A 17,541-nucleotide genomic window follows, 5' to 3' on the forward strand; every position below is an offset into this window, starting at 1 on the left:
ATTATTGCCTCAACATGGGATTGGTGACATCATTCACAGCATGCCCCATCATTTGCCAGACCTGTATTGCTGCCAGTGGTGGTCACGCCTCATACTGAATGCATTAATTATTGTCAGAATGTGTAAATCTGTTAATTTTGAAAAAAATTAAGAACATTTTTGTCTACCATTATGCATGTAGCAGTTGTTTATGTTCGGTATTCTTTATATTGTTTCTACTTCACTGTCACTTGATTATATTGTTTTGTGCCAACATAAATGCAACCTTGCAAAACTTTGGTTTATTGCTTTAATTCTGGGCACCAGTGTATTTGTCGTGACCACCTGCATAGTGGGAAATCCTAAACTTAAGTAAGTATATTGGCTTAGGGAGGACACAAAAGCACCACTGTCCAAGAGTAGCTTTGGAGCATGTTTGCCAATGCACACATCTAAGTACATGTTCTTGTATACATTGTGAGAAACCTGTACTTCTGTAGACTGTCACTCATTGGGTCCACTTGTGCAGGCTGGGGCACATTTACCATGGAACTCCTAAAATACCCCTCTTGCAAATGTTCTCTTTTGCCACACACATTCCTTGATGGGGGCACATGCTGTGTGCATGGAAACAACATTTACAGATGGACAATGGAGGTGCTGTTGGCATGGCCCATCACCACTGTTATAGTTGTTTACAGCCATCTGGACTGCAAAGCAAATGAGGTCCCTGCTGGAGGTGGTGTAACATACCACATGATGGTGGCATCTTCTTCCAGTGTAAATGAACTCTGAGCTGAGTGGGCAGTTTTGTAGGCATGAACTATTTGCATTTCTTCTATCATAGAAGGATCTGATTTACTCAATACATTTTTTCTCACTTCTGAGTGAAATACTATAATGCCCTTGATTACAGAGTATGCATTGTTGTGTCCCCACAAACATTTTAAATTTACAGATCCTACTTATTACATGTAGGTTGGCAGCCTAATCATCTTAAAGCTGATGGGGGCCCCATTTTCTTTTTCTTGTTCCTTCCAAAAAAAATTCTTCTAATAAAGAAAACAAAGTTCTACTAGGCTTGTTAAGGGCTCCACTTTCTGTATTAGGTGAAACAATTAGGGATATCTTGACAATAACACGGTATTTTGTCTTTCTGAGTTGGAAATTTGAAAAACCAAAACATATAACAGCAATCTTCGGCAGTAAGTGTCCCACCCTTCATGTTGTCCACTAAACGTTGGAAAAGCCATAGACATGGGCAAGGACATAGCCAGGATTTTGTCAAAAAGGGGGGAGGGGAGGTCCAATTTGTTAAAGATGACCTTGCAAAGGCTCATTTTTCATTTATACTGAAAAAAATTGTTTATTTTTTTAATTTTATGTACATAATTTGCTTTTGGGAGGCCTTCATACAAATAGTACATGCTATAAAAAATTAAGCAAGAAAAGTTTTCCTTAAAAAAGTATAACACACTTATTCTCAACAGTATGGATGAGAATCCCAGCATTGCCCAGGTATTTACTGTTCATCTCTTCCTCTACCCTCTACTGCCATCTCTTCCTCCACCTATCTTTGTCAGTCTTCTCCTCCCCCTCTCTCTTTCCATCTCCTCCTGCCCACTCTCTATGTCCACCTCCTCCACCCAAGAACCTGTTAATCTCCACTCCTTTCCTTTTCATGTCCATCTCCTCCTCCCCACCCTCTCTCTGTCCATCTCCCCCTCTTCCCTTCCTCTGTCCATCTCCTCCTCCAACTCTTCCTCCTCCCCCCCTCTCCCCCTCCTCCTCCTCCTCATCCTGTTCATCTCCCCCTCCCCATCACTGTGCCTGCCTTCCTTCTGCTGTCAGTGTCAATTTCCTCCTCTTCCCTTTCTCTGTCCATCTCCTTCTCTCCTTGCTCTCTGTCCATTTCCTCCTCCCCTGTCTCTGTCCATCTCCTCGTTCTCCCTTCTGTCTATATATGATACTGGATGTACCTGCAAAATTATATCACCATACAGCATGTAGGCACGTAGTTGAGGAGATACATCACAAACAATGAGCTGCCTGAGAATGAAACTGGAGAGCAAAATTCACTAGATGTACAGGTGAGATATGTGTACAAATATTTGTGAAATATGTGTGAAATATATTTGACATATGCCTATGTAAGAAAAACCACGGGTAAAATCCTCATCCTAAACACATGGATTAATTTCAATCAGATTTGGTACACATATTAGTTACAATCTGGAAAGAAATACTTACAGGTTCAACCACCAGCCTCCTATTCAAGTGAGTGTGACCACTTGGATAGAAAAGGGAGGACAAGGAGATAGACATACAGGGAGGGGTAAGGATGAGACAGATACAGACAGGAAGAGGAGGAGATGGACATAGGTAGTGGGAATTGACAGAGAGAAGGGAGAGGAAGAGATGGGAGAGAAGAGGAGTATGAGGGATTGACAAAGAGAGGGGGAGGAAGAGATTGACAAAGAGAGAAGGAGGAGGTGGACAGAAATGTAGGAACAAGTTGATGGAGAGAGAGGGAGGAAGAGATGAATAGAGTGAGGACTGGAAGATGTGGGCAGAGGAAGGGGATGGTGGAGATGGTCAGAGGAAGGGGAAGGGGGAGACAGACTAATAGAATATTAGAATAAATGCATACTCCAGCAACACCAGGTACTCATCTAGTTTATTTATACAAGGGTTGAATGAAAAGTAATGCCTCCAACTTTGTTAATTAGGTTTGTATGGGGATATTTTAATAAATCAAACACAGAAACAATCCTCAGAATGTGATATTTAATTACCAATATTCACTTTGCCACATAATCACCAGCCAATTGGATACATTTCTGCCAATGAAGAACAAGTTTTCTGAAGCCGACACAGAAGAAGTCAACACTCTGTTTCCACAACCATAGTCTCACAGTTCTGTCATAATGGTGTACCCACATTTTGTCTCTTGTCACAATTGAATGGAGAAAGGTGTTGCCTTCATTCTAGTAACACAAGAGGAATTCCTGGCAAATTTCAAGTTTGTGCAGTTTCATTTCAGAAGTATTTCTGTATCTAGGGTACCTGTCATGCACAGATCTTCCAATAGCCAAGCAAAGTAATAATGTGACTCATGTGTTCTTTCTAAATACCAATTGTGCTTGAAATTTCTCTCTGAGTGATATGACAACCATCCTGAATCAATCTCTCAACATTTTGGTTGTGAAACTCCATGGTTGCTGTCACAGGTCACCCAACTCTTTGTTTGTCTTGCAGGTCAGATGGTCCCACCTCAACATCTTTAAACTTAATAGCCCAGTGACACACAGTACTCACAGCAACACAATCAACATAAACTGCTTTCATTCTCTGATGAATCTCCTTTCAGGTGACACGTTCTGCTGTCAAGAATTCAATGACTGCGCATAGCTTTAATCGCATTGACTGACCATCTGTGCAGGGTACCATACTTTACACTGTAACAACACAACCGTTCAATGCTAAGGCTTCTCGACAACTGGAGTGTAGAGAAGAGGCTACTGAACAAGGCAGTACCTGCTGCATACCAATTCTGCCAACTGTTGAAGAGTTATGAAGATGGAGGCATTACTTTTCAGTCAACTCTCATAAAACAAAACAGAATTCACAAATTCAATGAGCTGCATTTTTGGCATCTTAACATTGATTCATACACTGATTTCAACTAGACTTCTAACATATGTAAACTCATTAATGAGTTTGTATTTATCCACAATAATATGGTTATATAGTCTTTGATGCTAATAAACGCCTCTACAACATACAACATACAGTGTCATTAATATGACATTTATTTAGAAGTACGTTAGTTGTGATGGTTGGACTGACTGGTGGTGGTGGTGGTGGTTAGTGTTTAACGTCCCATCAACAACGAGGTCATTAGAGACGGAGCGCAAGCTTGGGTTAGGGAAGGATTGGGAAGGAAATCGGCCGTGCCCTTTCAAAGGAACCATCCCGGCATTTGCCTGAAACGATTTAGGGAAATCATGGAAAACCTAAATCAGGATGGCTGGAGACGGGATTGAACCGTCATCCTCCCGAATGCGAGTCCAGTGTGCTAACCACTGCGCCACCTCACTCGGTTGAACTGACTGTTCCATGGATATTATGAATAACAAATTTCACAGCAGAATACTGATCTTGTACTAAAATGTGAGGAATGGATCTCTTTGGTCATCTCGTGTTTGGTTATCTGATAATGGATGGATGCATGCATGTTTTAAGATTTAATTGTGGATGGAACTCCTAGCTTCAGTTATTATTGTATTACAAGAGCATAAATAGATTTTGGCCTTAAAAGGGCGGCAGGGATGTAAGGTGCAGTCAGCTAGGATTAATTCAAGCAGCCCACAGAAAGAAATTTTGGAGAAATGATAGGACTATATAATGTGTTATAATCACATACCACTTCAGCTCTCCATAAACCTATTTTCATAGTTACATATCAGAAATGGTTTTCATAATTTAGGACATCGGATGGAAATGATCATCTGGAAAAGGACCGACAAAATCCACAATATGGTTTCGAATGATCAATGAATCAAAGTGCACGATACAGCTGATGTACACACATACTGCAAGGTACAGTATTTTCAGTTTTGCACAGAAAATTGGATATGAAACAAATTTCAGCAAGATGGGTGCCACATTTGCTCTCAGATGACAGTAAACACAATTGTATAGTCAATGCCGAGGATGTTTTGTCACTTGTCCATTGAAATCCTGTTGGGTTTCTGATTTGACACATGATTGTGGATAAAAAATGGATTCAACCACAGTCCAGAGACTAAGAAACAATCAGAAAAGTAGGTTTTTAAAGGCAAAGGGGTTTGAAGAAGGCAAAGATGGTGAAATTGGCATGAGGTAATGGGCACGGGTTTTTGGGATGTATGTGGAATCATCCATGTCAGTTACTTGAAAAAAGCACAGACAATAACTGAAGAGTATTGTGTATCATTATTGCACCACTGAGCAAAGAAATTGAGGAAAACTATCCTCATGTGAAAAAGAAGCAGATCATCTTCTATCATGACAATGTACATGAGCACACATACACAAATTTGATAATCAGACAGGGAATAAACTTCAAATTATTGCAACATTCACCGTATTCACTGTATTAGATCCATAGTGTGCTTTTTTCTTTCCAAATTTGAGAAAAACACCTCTGCAGATGGATGGTTCACATTAAACAATGAGGTCATTGCCCAACAGATGCCTATTTTTCAGATGTTCTGAAATTCTACATTTTGGATGGCTTAAAAAAGATGGAGCTACACTTGGAATAATGTGTAGAGTAAAAAGGGGATTATATTTTTAAAAAAATCCCCAAAATAATCTGTTTTTCCATCTTTTTCTAAGAAGTTACTGAACAACTTGCCTAACTACAGAAATGACACAACCATTGGGGACTCAACCCAGTTTATTCACAACAGGAAATACATACAACATGCCCCTTGTAAACAGTGCAAGCAATCTTAAGTCGGTATTGCAAATCAAAATTCAGTCCAAACTGTACCTATGGCAAACAGAGTCCATAATATAAACATGTTAGCTAAACCAGTGGCACACTCACTGTATGCTTCCCCAATCATGTCATAGTTGACTTAGACTGGCACTGGTGCAGCTTGTACAATGGATTCTGGTGTGATCTCATCAGATTCTGCTCCTAATGACAAATCCCCTCAGGGTAGTGCTGCCACTGAAGTTGACAGTAATGTTGTGCCAGCTATTTTGTTTCCATAGTGACATTAGGTGGCACCACTCTAGGTTACATAATGGTAAGACAATGATTTTAAAGCGGAAAATATTTACAGGGCTGAATGTGGACTTCAGTCATAATTTATTGGTTATGAAATGTAGTTGAATTAAATCAGGCTATGATGGGGGAATTGTATTAGGAAATGAGACATCAAAAGCAGCAGATGATTTTTGATATTTCAGCAGCAAAATAAATAATGGTAATTAAAAATAGAGACAATATGAAATAAATAGAGACAATATAAAATGCAAACTGATAGTAGCAACAAAACAATTTCTGAAATGAGGAATCTGTTGCCATTTAATTGAAATTCAAGTGTTAGGAAGTCTATTCTGAAAGTATTTGTCTGGATAGCCTTGAATGGAAGTGAAACATGGATGAAGCTTTTGAAATGTGGTGCTACAGAAGAATTCCAAAGATATTATGGATGGGTCAAATAACTAATGGGAGCTGCTGAATTGAATTGAGGAAAAAAGTAGTTTATGGTACAACTTGACTAAAAGAAGGACTCGATTGATAACACACTTCCTGAGGAATCAAGGAACAGTCATTTTTTATGATGGAGGGAAGTGTGACAAGTAAAAATTGTAGAAGAGGATGTAGGCATGAATACAGTAAGCAGGTTCAAATGCATATAGATTGCAGGAGTTATTCAGACATGAAGAGGCTTGCACAGGATATACTAACATGGATGGCTCCTTCAAATCAGTTTTACAACTGAAGATTACAACAAGAATGGTTTTTCCCATTATTGAAAAATACTTCTTATAACTGAACTTCTTTATTTGTAGTCTTTGATCACAATATTCACATGGTCACTGTTGCTCAAAATGTTGGTGTTAGTAAATATGTTATAATATTAGAGTAGTTGCTCATTCTTGGTTGCACTGATTTAATTCATTCCATACTGATATGTTGCTCACACCAGCACAGGGAAAACAGTGAACAAAGTTTACAAAAGTTTATTGACCAAAGAATCAAATGTCTGCTTGAACAATAATAACAAAATCATAATTACAGTGTCTCACAGGTATGAAGACTTGACAGTATGATGATTCCAGAGTCTGACAAAGTAACACAATTAGGATCTTCATAGACAAATATACTTGTATGGAAAATGTTCTGTCTGAATAAGCTGTTCTGAATAACACCAGCATATGAGCAGAAAAGTCTATCCTGAATACAGCCTGACTGTGCCAAAGGAACATTGATGAAGGCCGAATACAGTGGTGGCAGTCCCTACAATGGGCTTCAAGAGTTTCCTAAGATGATGGGGTGAATAGCACCCACTCGGAGGTTAGGAGGTTCTCTCAAAGCTGGATGCAATGACTTGTGTAGCTCTGGCACCGACCTTTATAGTGACCAGTGGTGGAATACTCATGGTACTATTTTCTGGTCCTGTGTGTGGCAAATGTGAATAGGTACCTTGGGATTTGAGGTCTCTGTTAGCACTAGTACCACTGCCTGGTGTCCATCTGTTACTGCGGCAGGGTGAGTTTGTGATGCTGAGGCATACAAGGGTCATGTAGGGTGTACACACATCTGAGCTACCAGAATGGTTGCCAATCGCTTTTGCGAAGATTGACAGTATAGCTCATATATTAGTGTTTTTATTGGAAACAGTAATGCTTTATGTTCCAAATCTTTCATAAAATTAATACTGAGGTCAGCACAGAACATATTTTGCTAAGCACACCAAACAGGTAACATGATAGAGTTTACTTATTTCAAGAAACAACTGAAAATCTCCCATTAGGTATCCCTAATTCTTGTAAGTATACGAACAGATTCCTTCACTGTGCATCATATAATTTTAATGTAATGAACTAACTTTATGTTACCATATAAACTCTTTGATATTCCAGGCATCTAAATTATATTATTTTAGTTTATTTTGAACTGTTTATGGATGAAATCATTTTGTTTGTAGATCCCACTGTAATTGGCTGTCTCAGTTTTACTGGTTGATATGGCGCTCAATGAAAGATTCCAGGAGATCATATTTTGGACATGCTCTCCAAATTATTATGTTCTTGGTTAGTGTCAGCATGTTATTATGATTATTTTAAGTGGCTGCTACATTTTATAATCTTTTGTTTTCCTGTCAAGCTGTATAATATCGTAGAATTCCTATCAATTGTCAGTTCCTTCCACAAATGTTTCCCTCTTTTTCTACTTTTTTAAAAGTATTCCCATCCCACCTTAAACGTCCTGATTATTCAGTGAAACATTATATATTTCCTTTCTTCTCTAAATGTCTATCTTCTATCTAAAAAGGAAATTACAGTTTGTGCCTTATGATTATTTTAGAAACAGTACTCAAGATGTTTTCTATAGTGAGAAATTTTTGCAGTATTGTATTGTATGAATTTCTGAAGGAAACAAAGTACTAAGAAAAAAAAGAAAGAAAAAGCAGTTCATAAATTTATAAATAATGGAATATCTTTACAGCTGACATCTGCTTGTAGAACCTTTTATTGTCCATAAAAAAAACATTAGCACATGTCTGTGGAGCACCACAGATAAATTTAAGTGATACTAAAACTGGATGCAGAATCCATGCCTGCTGTCAATATAGACTGCAAGATTTCATTTTTCTGGAGACAATGCTCACATGTTAATAGTCTTTTCATAAAGCTCTAGGTGCCCCCTCAATCATTATAAATGGCAAACACAACAGAGAACTCTGCTAGCCATTTGGATTTGGATTTGGTAGTCATATTCTTCCTGCATTTGTGGATGGTTTAGTTTGCAAGTATCACAGTTTAATGAACTACAGTAACCTCTGCGAGGTATAACATAACAAAGTTACATGTCTCAGGGAATAAGGAACTTGAGTTATCCAAAATGATTGTGAAGACAGAACAAACCACTATTAGGTTAAAAAAAGAAGGAAAAAGCCTACTTTAGTCTTTTAGTGTTTCAACCGCAAATTGTGTGGAAAAAATAACATTTGGTTTATAAGAGGCCAGCTTAGTGTGGCAACAGTGCCAAAGCTCACCACTTGCTAGGTATCACATGCACAACTCCACCTACGTATGTGAAATGCTCCAACAGTCACATAGTATGGAGCCATGACTTCCCCATATAAATGGAAGTGCAGGAGTTCAAATTCAATAATGTAGCGCTGTATAATGAAGTGGAGAAAGTAATCAGTTCAAAAGCTGCCACCTCAGTTCATTTCACTTGTCAACAGCTAAGAAGACTGTGTAATCACTATACAGGGATAGAAAAGTAGTTCAAGAACAAATAGATGGTTCGTCTGAGGTACTTGGAAGACCACTGCTCCCAAACCAGTAGCCACCAGATCAACTGTTGCAAGGTCTAACAACACAAAAAAATATCTGTCTGCACCAAAGCAATAAAAACTGCAAACATCAAGCCACCAGTGTGACTATGTATTTAACACCAGCAGCATAAGAAAGACTGACACACAAATTTGTGGAAACAAAGAAAAGGGAGATTTCAGTATGTCCAGTTATGTTTCACTAGCACTGTCAGACAAATCTGAAGAGAACCCATCTGTTGAAGCAAAAGACTACAGAGTCTGTCAAGGGAATTGAGCACCGCACCGCCTCTAAGTCAACTGCTACATGCCTACAATCTCAAGTGCAATGTAAGGCAACAGATCTAGTAAAACCTCACCAATAAATGCAGTAGTAGTTGCAAGATTTATATAGATGACCTGGGACTCATAGCACATGTAAAGGTCTCATCTCCAAGACACAGATACATCTGTGCTTAGAGGAACAGATGGCCTCAGTTGGGAGAGAACCACATATGGTACAGCCATATTTGTCAACAACAAATACTATGCCTAAACTTGAGTTATAATGTATTTTCCAGTCATTCAGAGTGAGAATGGTCCATATAAAAGTGGATTTCTCCTGGGAAGACAACAGGAGGCAGATATTCACATTGATGTAAACATTAGAAAAAAGAATTCGGTTTGAGACTGGCAACAGCATTGAAACTGTATATGATAATGTGAGTAGAGAAAGATTTTACTAAGAGATAAGAGAAATGGTAACTCCTGACAAACTGATGAGATTGTTGTAGGTGGCATTGAGCAATATAAGAAAAATGGTAAGTATTCGTAGTAACTTGTTTGAGTCATCGGATATTCACAGTGAAGTATGCTAACACTAGCTCTAGAATATGTGATATGTAAAATTTGGCTGCTGAGCAAGGGGTGATCATCCACAGATCAGTGCAAACATTGGCCTATGTTCCCAGAAAGTATTTGCATTCTGTAATGGTGTGTGCACTGGTTTGAAACTCCCTGGCATATTAAAATTGTGTGCTGAATTGGGACTTGTACCTATGACCTTTGAATTTGCAGGCAGGTGCTCAGCCAACTGGCCAATTATTGCCCTTTAGGGTCTCCCAAACATTTACACCATACAACTTTACTTTTTTTACCTACCCTCATCGCTCTTCTTCAACCAGTTGCCTATCAAAATTCCCAGAAGCTTTTCTGCTTACCTTTCTCAAAGTGTTCCTACAATGTCATCAGGAGAACTTCTATGAAGTATGGAAGGTAGGAGAGAGGTACTGATGAAAGTAAAGCTGGGTGTGCAGGTCATGAGCTGTGCTTGGGCAGCTCAGCCAGTAGAGCACTTAGCTGCAAAAGATGAAGGTCCCAGGTTCACATCCCATTCTGCCACACAGCTTTGATCAGCCAAGAAGTTTAATTGTCCTCCATTACTGACATAAATACAATCAAAAGAGCTCAAAGGCAATGGAGGAATTATTCGTTACATGGGATTGACTATCAGTGAATATAAGATCAAAAACTTGGTTTGTGACGGATTCACATAGGGAAGATGTTGATTTCAGTAACCATAACTAGGGGGTGAACTTGAGAAAATTGAGCTATTTAAATACTTAGGAGTTACCATCAACCACAGCAATGATAAATAAGTTGAACTACTAGTGATAGCCAATGGAACTTATTTTGCCCCAACAAAATCACTTTCTCAAGGCTTCTATGTCACACCTCTGAATTAATCATGTAGAAAAACATTTATAAGATCAATGCTCCCATCTGAACAAGAATCTTGGCCACTAACCATAAGGCATATCAATATTTTGAACAGCTTTGAGAAGACATACTCCACCAAATAAAAGCTTCTGCTGTGAAGAAGGACGTTGGATATGATTGTATGAAAATGAATTTTACACCAGCTATTGTGACTGACATATTAGCATAATAATAAAGTTCTCTGCCCAAACTCTTTGCCTTTACAAATGTCTGCTTGTGTCTGTATATGTGTGGATGGATATGTGTGTGTGTGTGTGCGAGTGTATACCTGTCCTTTTTTCCCCCTAAGGTAAGTCTTTCCGCTCCCGGGATTGGAATGACTCCTTACCCTCTCCCTTAAAACCCACATCCTTTCGTCTTTTCCTCTCCTTCCCTCTTTCCTGATGAAGCAACCATTTGTTGCGAAAGCTTGAATTTTGTGTGTGTGTTTGTGTTTATTTGTGTGTCTATCGACCTGCCAGCGCTTTTGTTTGGTAAGTGTCATCATCTTTGTTTTTAGATATATAATAATAAAGTTAGTAAGACTGAGATTGGTAGTGCATGCAGCTTTGTGGAGTAATAAAGAGTCACTATAGCATAGCTGTGCACTTAACATCATCAGAACTAATGTGAACTATGGTGAACTGATTCTGTAAGTGAGCAAACCACTGCATGGAAAAGCAGCAGCATCTTTGCAGCAATCATGTTAACTATTACATCCACGGTAGTAATGCCTGAGCTTGTCAGAGCGTCCCTCATGGTGAACAATGATGATGGATAATTGAACATGACAGTTATTGTTACAGAAACTACATGACATTATTTCTGCTGCTGGTCTCATGCTTAGTGTCTTAACAAATAACTGTAAGCAGTGAAGTTGTCACATATTAATGTGTAGGTGCTCATTTCACTTATGTGACCCAGGTCACCAAAAATTGTGTTCCTAAGGGTAACTTTACTAGACACAGTGTTTGCTGATTACAAATAGAGCACATGTACTAAACTGGAAAGAGTGTATAGCTGTTTTCACTTTATTTTGAAGAGAAAAATTGTAACAATAAAATCTGGAGAACAGAAATGAAGATAATAGTCTCACATTTTTCTGAGTATTTCATTATTTGCCAAGCAATGACCGAACAAAACTATTAATGATCTCATATATATTGAACATTTAAAATAGTGTTTTGGGTTAATGGTTTGAGTGCACAGTTTTATATAACTGCATGATTCAATATGATCTGTTTCAGACTACCACAACAGTTGTAGCCACTTTCTACCAGGGTGTCAGTCCAGAAACTCAGGAGGGAATGCAAGACTTCAGGGGGCTGCTGTATCTTCTTTCTAGTGAAATGTTCTTCTATAGTGCATACAGTGTGCTCTACACTTTCCCATATGAAATTCCTATATTTCTAAGAGAAAGCAACTTATACTCCTCATCAGCATACTACATTTCCAAGGTCATAGCAGCGGTGAGTAGTTTGTTAACTTCTAGTTGTTACAATGTGTGCTAAGTTTGTGAGAAGTGTAACAGCAGTGCATTCTGATTCAGCTTATACACGTAAAACACATACTAAATATAGACTGCAAATTGGAAGAATGGAGTAATATTCATTCATTACCAGGATTAGTCATGTTAAAATGTAACACCCCTTTTATTTCATGAGCAGCCCCAGGTACTGGAATGAGGTTTTTGGCAAATTATAGTATGCTAAGAGGCATGTACTTTGGTGTGTGATAAAGCATCTTAACTTTTGTATCAATCAAGGAGGAGCTTACGGGTGCTCAGTGCAGAGATTGTCAGTGATGTATCAATTGAGAAATTGAAGCAAGTATTATTTTTTAAAATGGAATGACATATGTTTTTTTAACAACACTCAAAAGTGCTTGGAAAGATGATTCCAATGATGTAAGGCTTGTTAATTTTGAGGTTGAGACTCTTCACAAAAGAATCCCACAAATCTACTAAAATTGGAAAGCGATGTGGCCAGAGTCAGCTACTGTGACGTAAACATCACCAAGCAGAGCTCTCATGCAATGATCTGTCACTATATGCAGTAAGACAGGCCTACACTACTAAGATAAAACCTCATTTCGTATATGATGTAGATACAGGATCAGCTATGATTTTTGTATATGAAACTATGGCATATGCTAGCTTCTGGTGCACCAGATGGGACTTAGGAAAACTATTTCAAATATGTGTACATTTCCAGGTTTTTGTGTAAACAACTACAGCTTCATCAGGCAATTTTCCATTTAAACCATCTCATTACTGCTGACTTGTCCAAGCCAAAGCAGAAACATTGGTATTCATACTTCACAATGATTGACAACCCTATTCAAGGGAGAAAGGAAACTACACTGTATTATCTTCCTTAGATTTGGAATGATAATAATAACTGTATCAGACCTGTCTGTGCATGGAGACACCTGAGTGCTACTTAAAGTAAATAACCTGCTGTCAGACCAATGTGTCTATAAATGTGTCAGAAAAATGTGTTACAAAATTGTCATACACTTAAACAGCTTATTCAGAATGACTGCCAACTTGTCACCCACAAAATAAATACTTCTCTTAAGTAGGTGCTCAGATTGTTTTTATTAACTGCAAGGCACATTTTTAGTCACTGTTTGAGAGATAGATGAACAGATGAAAGTACACTAGATGATATGCCATTGCATACTGTGGTGATTCAGTTGCACATATCATCTGGCATAGTTTGGGCTTTAAGATAAACTCATTCTTTCAGTGCTCCTCATAGAAAGAAATCAAGAGGAGTTAAATCAAGAGATCTGGCCAGCCAATGTAGTCCAGCACTCCATCCTATTCAATTTTCAGGAAACTTCTCATTCAGTGTTTTTGTTGCAACATAGGAAGAGTGATCTGCGCAGTGGTCATGTTACAACCACATACCATTTTGCTTACCCAGTTGTACCTCTGCTAGAAGAACAGACAGAATGTTATAAGAATGTGAATGCATGTTTTTCCATTTAACAAAGTAAGGTCATGCAGTGGAATTTACTATTGTACCTTGTTAAAGCAATTTTTTTTTATTAATGTACCGTATTTAAAAAGAAATTTTGTGCTAAATTGTTAATCAACATCATGTATGAGCATAATGTTTAGTTCATCTCTGTTTTTTTTTTTTTTTTTTTTTTTTTTTTGACTTCTTGTGTAAACAGTGCCTCCAGATTCAGAAATAAATCTAAGTATTTGAAAACCAAACTCACCACTTTTTGCCAGCATCTGATATATATTGAGAATAAATAAGTTTTTTTCTCAACAAAATACAATAGATTATGGGTCCCAGTTACGTATGTAAAAACGTGTGCAAAAAGTGACAGATACATTTTTTTAATGCATATTTGAGAGTGTGTTTTTGGTTTTAGAGTTGAAATGGATCTGGTGAATAGTGAAACAGATTGGCCAATGTGGAAGAGAAAAATACAAGATTTAATTGACTATCATGAAGGAGCTTTAGATGTGATTGATGGCAAGTTACTAAAACCTGAACCACTGTCTGAAGGTGCTAATGATGCAGCAATAAAGGATCCTAAAGCCAAATCACATTTTTATTGTAAAGCGAACAAGTCGATGATTACATGTGCAGTTACAGACACTGTGTATCAGAAGATCATGGACAAAGAAACGGCTCTTGAAGCATGGAAGGCATTGAAGCAGAATTTCAAAGCATCATCAAAGGACCAGGTTCAAGATTTGTTCAGATTTCTTTGCATTTAATTGGACTCGGGGGGAATACATCTCCACACACATAGTGAAGTTAACAAGTCTGTGGAATGAACTGAACAACAATGATACTGGTATGTAAAATTTTACATATTCTACCTGTAAGCTTTGATTCCATTAAATTAAGTTGGATGTTATTAACAAAAGATGATAAGAAAACATTGATGAATTAAAGGAACAGTTGTGCATGTTTGAGAGAAATTTCACAGAGAGTAGTGATAAAATTGAACAAGAGGCATCAGTAGTCAAATCAGGCATACAAAACAAAATAAAAACTAACAAATTCAAAGTTAAAGGAAAATGTAACTATTGCAAAGAACCGGGCCACTGGATCAAATATTGTAAGAAGTGGATTTTTGATGGAAGACCAGCTAAAAATACAACTGTGCAGAAAAACATGGACAAAACTGTAGTAATGAATGGTAGCATTGTTTACTATTTGTGGCAAGGCTTGTTCATTAAAAGTGGATGGGTACAATTGGTGGATTGACAATGGTGCAATGAAACATATGACAAATAGTCTTGATTACTTTGTCAGCTTTGAAGCACTCAACAATCCCTGCTGTATAAAGGCCACTAGACAGGAGTCTCTAGAAGCAACAGGAAGAGGATCAATTCAGATTCTGTCAACAGTTGGCAGCAGCTGTGAAGAGTTGACCCTGACTGATGTCTGGTATGTACCAAAAATTTCCAAAAACTTTATTTCTGTTTTAGGTGCCCAAGATTGTAGCAAATACAGTATATGTGAATGTATGCTTTCCTGGTGTATACAGCTGGCAAAGAGTTCTCAGGCTTCCAGCCAGGTGGCTGTGTCTTCAAAGTGCAGTTTGAAGACACCGCCACCTGGCTGGAAGCCCGAAAACTCTTTGCCAAATACAGTATGTTTCAGTCAAGTACTACATATTGCTCTTTGACAATTGGTGGCAGAGTGAGATCATGTGGAAATCATAAAGTTGGTTGCACTTTATACAAAACAGAAATTAAGCCCTTAGTGCCAGAAAGGGTGCAACTGTGAATCTTTCAGTGGAAGATAGATTTGATGTACTTCAACAGTCTTGTGAGAGATGGGGTCATCAAGACAAACATCATGTTAAAACAAAACTCAAAAAGGAATTTAACATTGATGTTAAGGAAGGGGCAGAGATTTGTGAACCATGCAAATGTGGGAAAGCGCATCGTCTACCATTTGGAACTACAGAAAAGTCAACAAGGCCTGCTGAGTTGATATCAGCTGATCTGTGTGGACCTTTTCATGAGTCATTCCAGAAGAAATGTTACCTTGTTTTGTTCAAAGACCATTTCACCAAGTTTTGCTATGGTTCTTTTGCCGCAGAAAAATCAGAGTGGAGTAAAATTCTCAAAGATTTTCTCTGGCGCACAAAGGCATTGGGGTACTCTGTTAAAGAGATGCTGAGTGACAATGGCAAGGAGTTTGATAATAAAGAGGTTAGATCCATCTTAAGTTCAAATGGTATAACACAGTGATTGACTGCTCCCTATACTCTTGAGCAAAATGGTATTTGTGAGTGGGGTAGGACAGTTGTTGAGATGGCCAGGACACTTAAGTATTCAAAACCAGATGTCACTTATCCAGAGCAGATATGGGCTGAATTGGTTAAAACAGCAATTTACACCTTGACCAGGACAGGGAAGTCATCTGTGGAAGGTGTCAGTAATTAAGAGTTGTGGGAACGGAAAAAGGCCTCTAACTAAACATCTTAGGGTTACCGGCTCAACATATTATGCACACATTCCAAGTGAAAATTGAAGGAAACTGGACAAGAAAGCTGTGAAAGGATATCTAATTGATTATGATGGTGATGAATGCTTCAGGATTTGGATAAAAGAAAGTAATTCCATTGTTCTGACCAGAGATATACAATTTGAAGAAAAACTGGGTTGGTGAACTGAACAAATTACACTACCATTTCAAGTTGTTGAAAAGCCCATTGCAGGTCCAGAGTATATTAAAAATCAATCAGAGAGTGAGGAAAATACACACTCAGAAGATAGTATGGAGCATGAAACTAGTTCAGACAAAGACTCTGATGATGACATTCTGGAAACTTGCAAAGAGGAAATAGGAGTAAGTTAAGAGATCATTCATCATTAAAGAGACCTTAATAATTATGCAATGATAACAGAAGATTTCTTTGTCACAACTGAGGTTCTTGAAACCTACAAGGGTACACTTAGACATGAAGACAGCATCAAATGTAAAGAAGCAATGGACAAAGAAATGGAATCTCTGATCAAAAATGAAACACAGGAGGTTGAAGACTTACCTAAAGGTGCCAAGGCAATACTATGTAAGTGAATGTTTTGATTGAAACCAAATGAAGACGGTCAGATCAAAAAATTTAAGGCTTGATTGGTTGCCAAGGGTTTCAGTCAATGAGAAGGTGTAGATTAAGAGTCAAACTTTTAGTCCAGTTGCAAAAATGACAACAATTTGGTCTAATCTGAGTGTTGCTGCCACTCAAAGAATGTATCTCAGACAGTTTGATGTGTCAACAGCCTTTCTGTATGGAAAACTTAAGCAAACCATTTATATGGCACAACCAATAGGTTATGAAGATGGTACCAACAGAGTTTGCAGATTGAAGAAAACGCTGTATGGTTTAAAACAAGCACCAAGATGCTGGAACTTGCAAAAGGAGTTCAAGATCACAATGGCATCTGCAAACTATTATTTAGGTTTGAAAATTGGACATGACAAGGATGGCTGTATCAAGATTCACCAGAAGGCTTATGCACAATGAATTTGAAAATGTTTCAACTTTTCAGAGTGTAAATCAGTTTCTACCACAGTGTTGAAAGTTACAGATGTTTCACAGTCAGGGAAAGATGACATGGTAGAACAGTCTTTTCCATATAGAGAAGCAGTTGGAGCATTAATGTATATGATGCTTGGCACAAGACCAGACCTAGCCTTCAGCGTAAGTGCTCTGTCAAGATCTCTCATTAATACCACTGAAGATGACATATTAAGAGTAAAGAGGGTTTTTT

General features: G+C 38.0%; 1 protein-coding gene across 1 annotated transcript in view; it reads left to right on the forward strand.

Moving 5' to 3' along the window:
* The window catches only part of LOC124613311 (protein scarlet-like), a 117,655-nt gene that overhangs the window by 77,568 nt on the left and 22,546 nt on the right, over positions 1 to 17,541 (forward strand). Inside the window, exons 10-11 of the mRNA XM_047142007.1 lie at positions 7,692 to 7,797; positions 12,032 to 12,253. Of these exons, the coding sequence (XP_046997963.1) occupies positions 7,692 to 7,797; positions 12,032 to 12,253 (328 nt within the window). The remainder of the gene's footprint in view (positions 1 to 7,691; positions 7,798 to 12,031; positions 12,254 to 17,541) is intronic.

The sequence above is a fragment of the Schistocerca americana genome, chromosome 4 (genome assembly GCF_021461395.2).
Source record: "Schistocerca americana isolate TAMUIC-IGC-003095 chromosome 4, iqSchAmer2.1, whole genome shotgun sequence".
NCBI classification, from domain to species: Eukaryota; Metazoa; Arthropoda; class Insecta; order Orthoptera; family Acrididae; genus Schistocerca; species Schistocerca americana.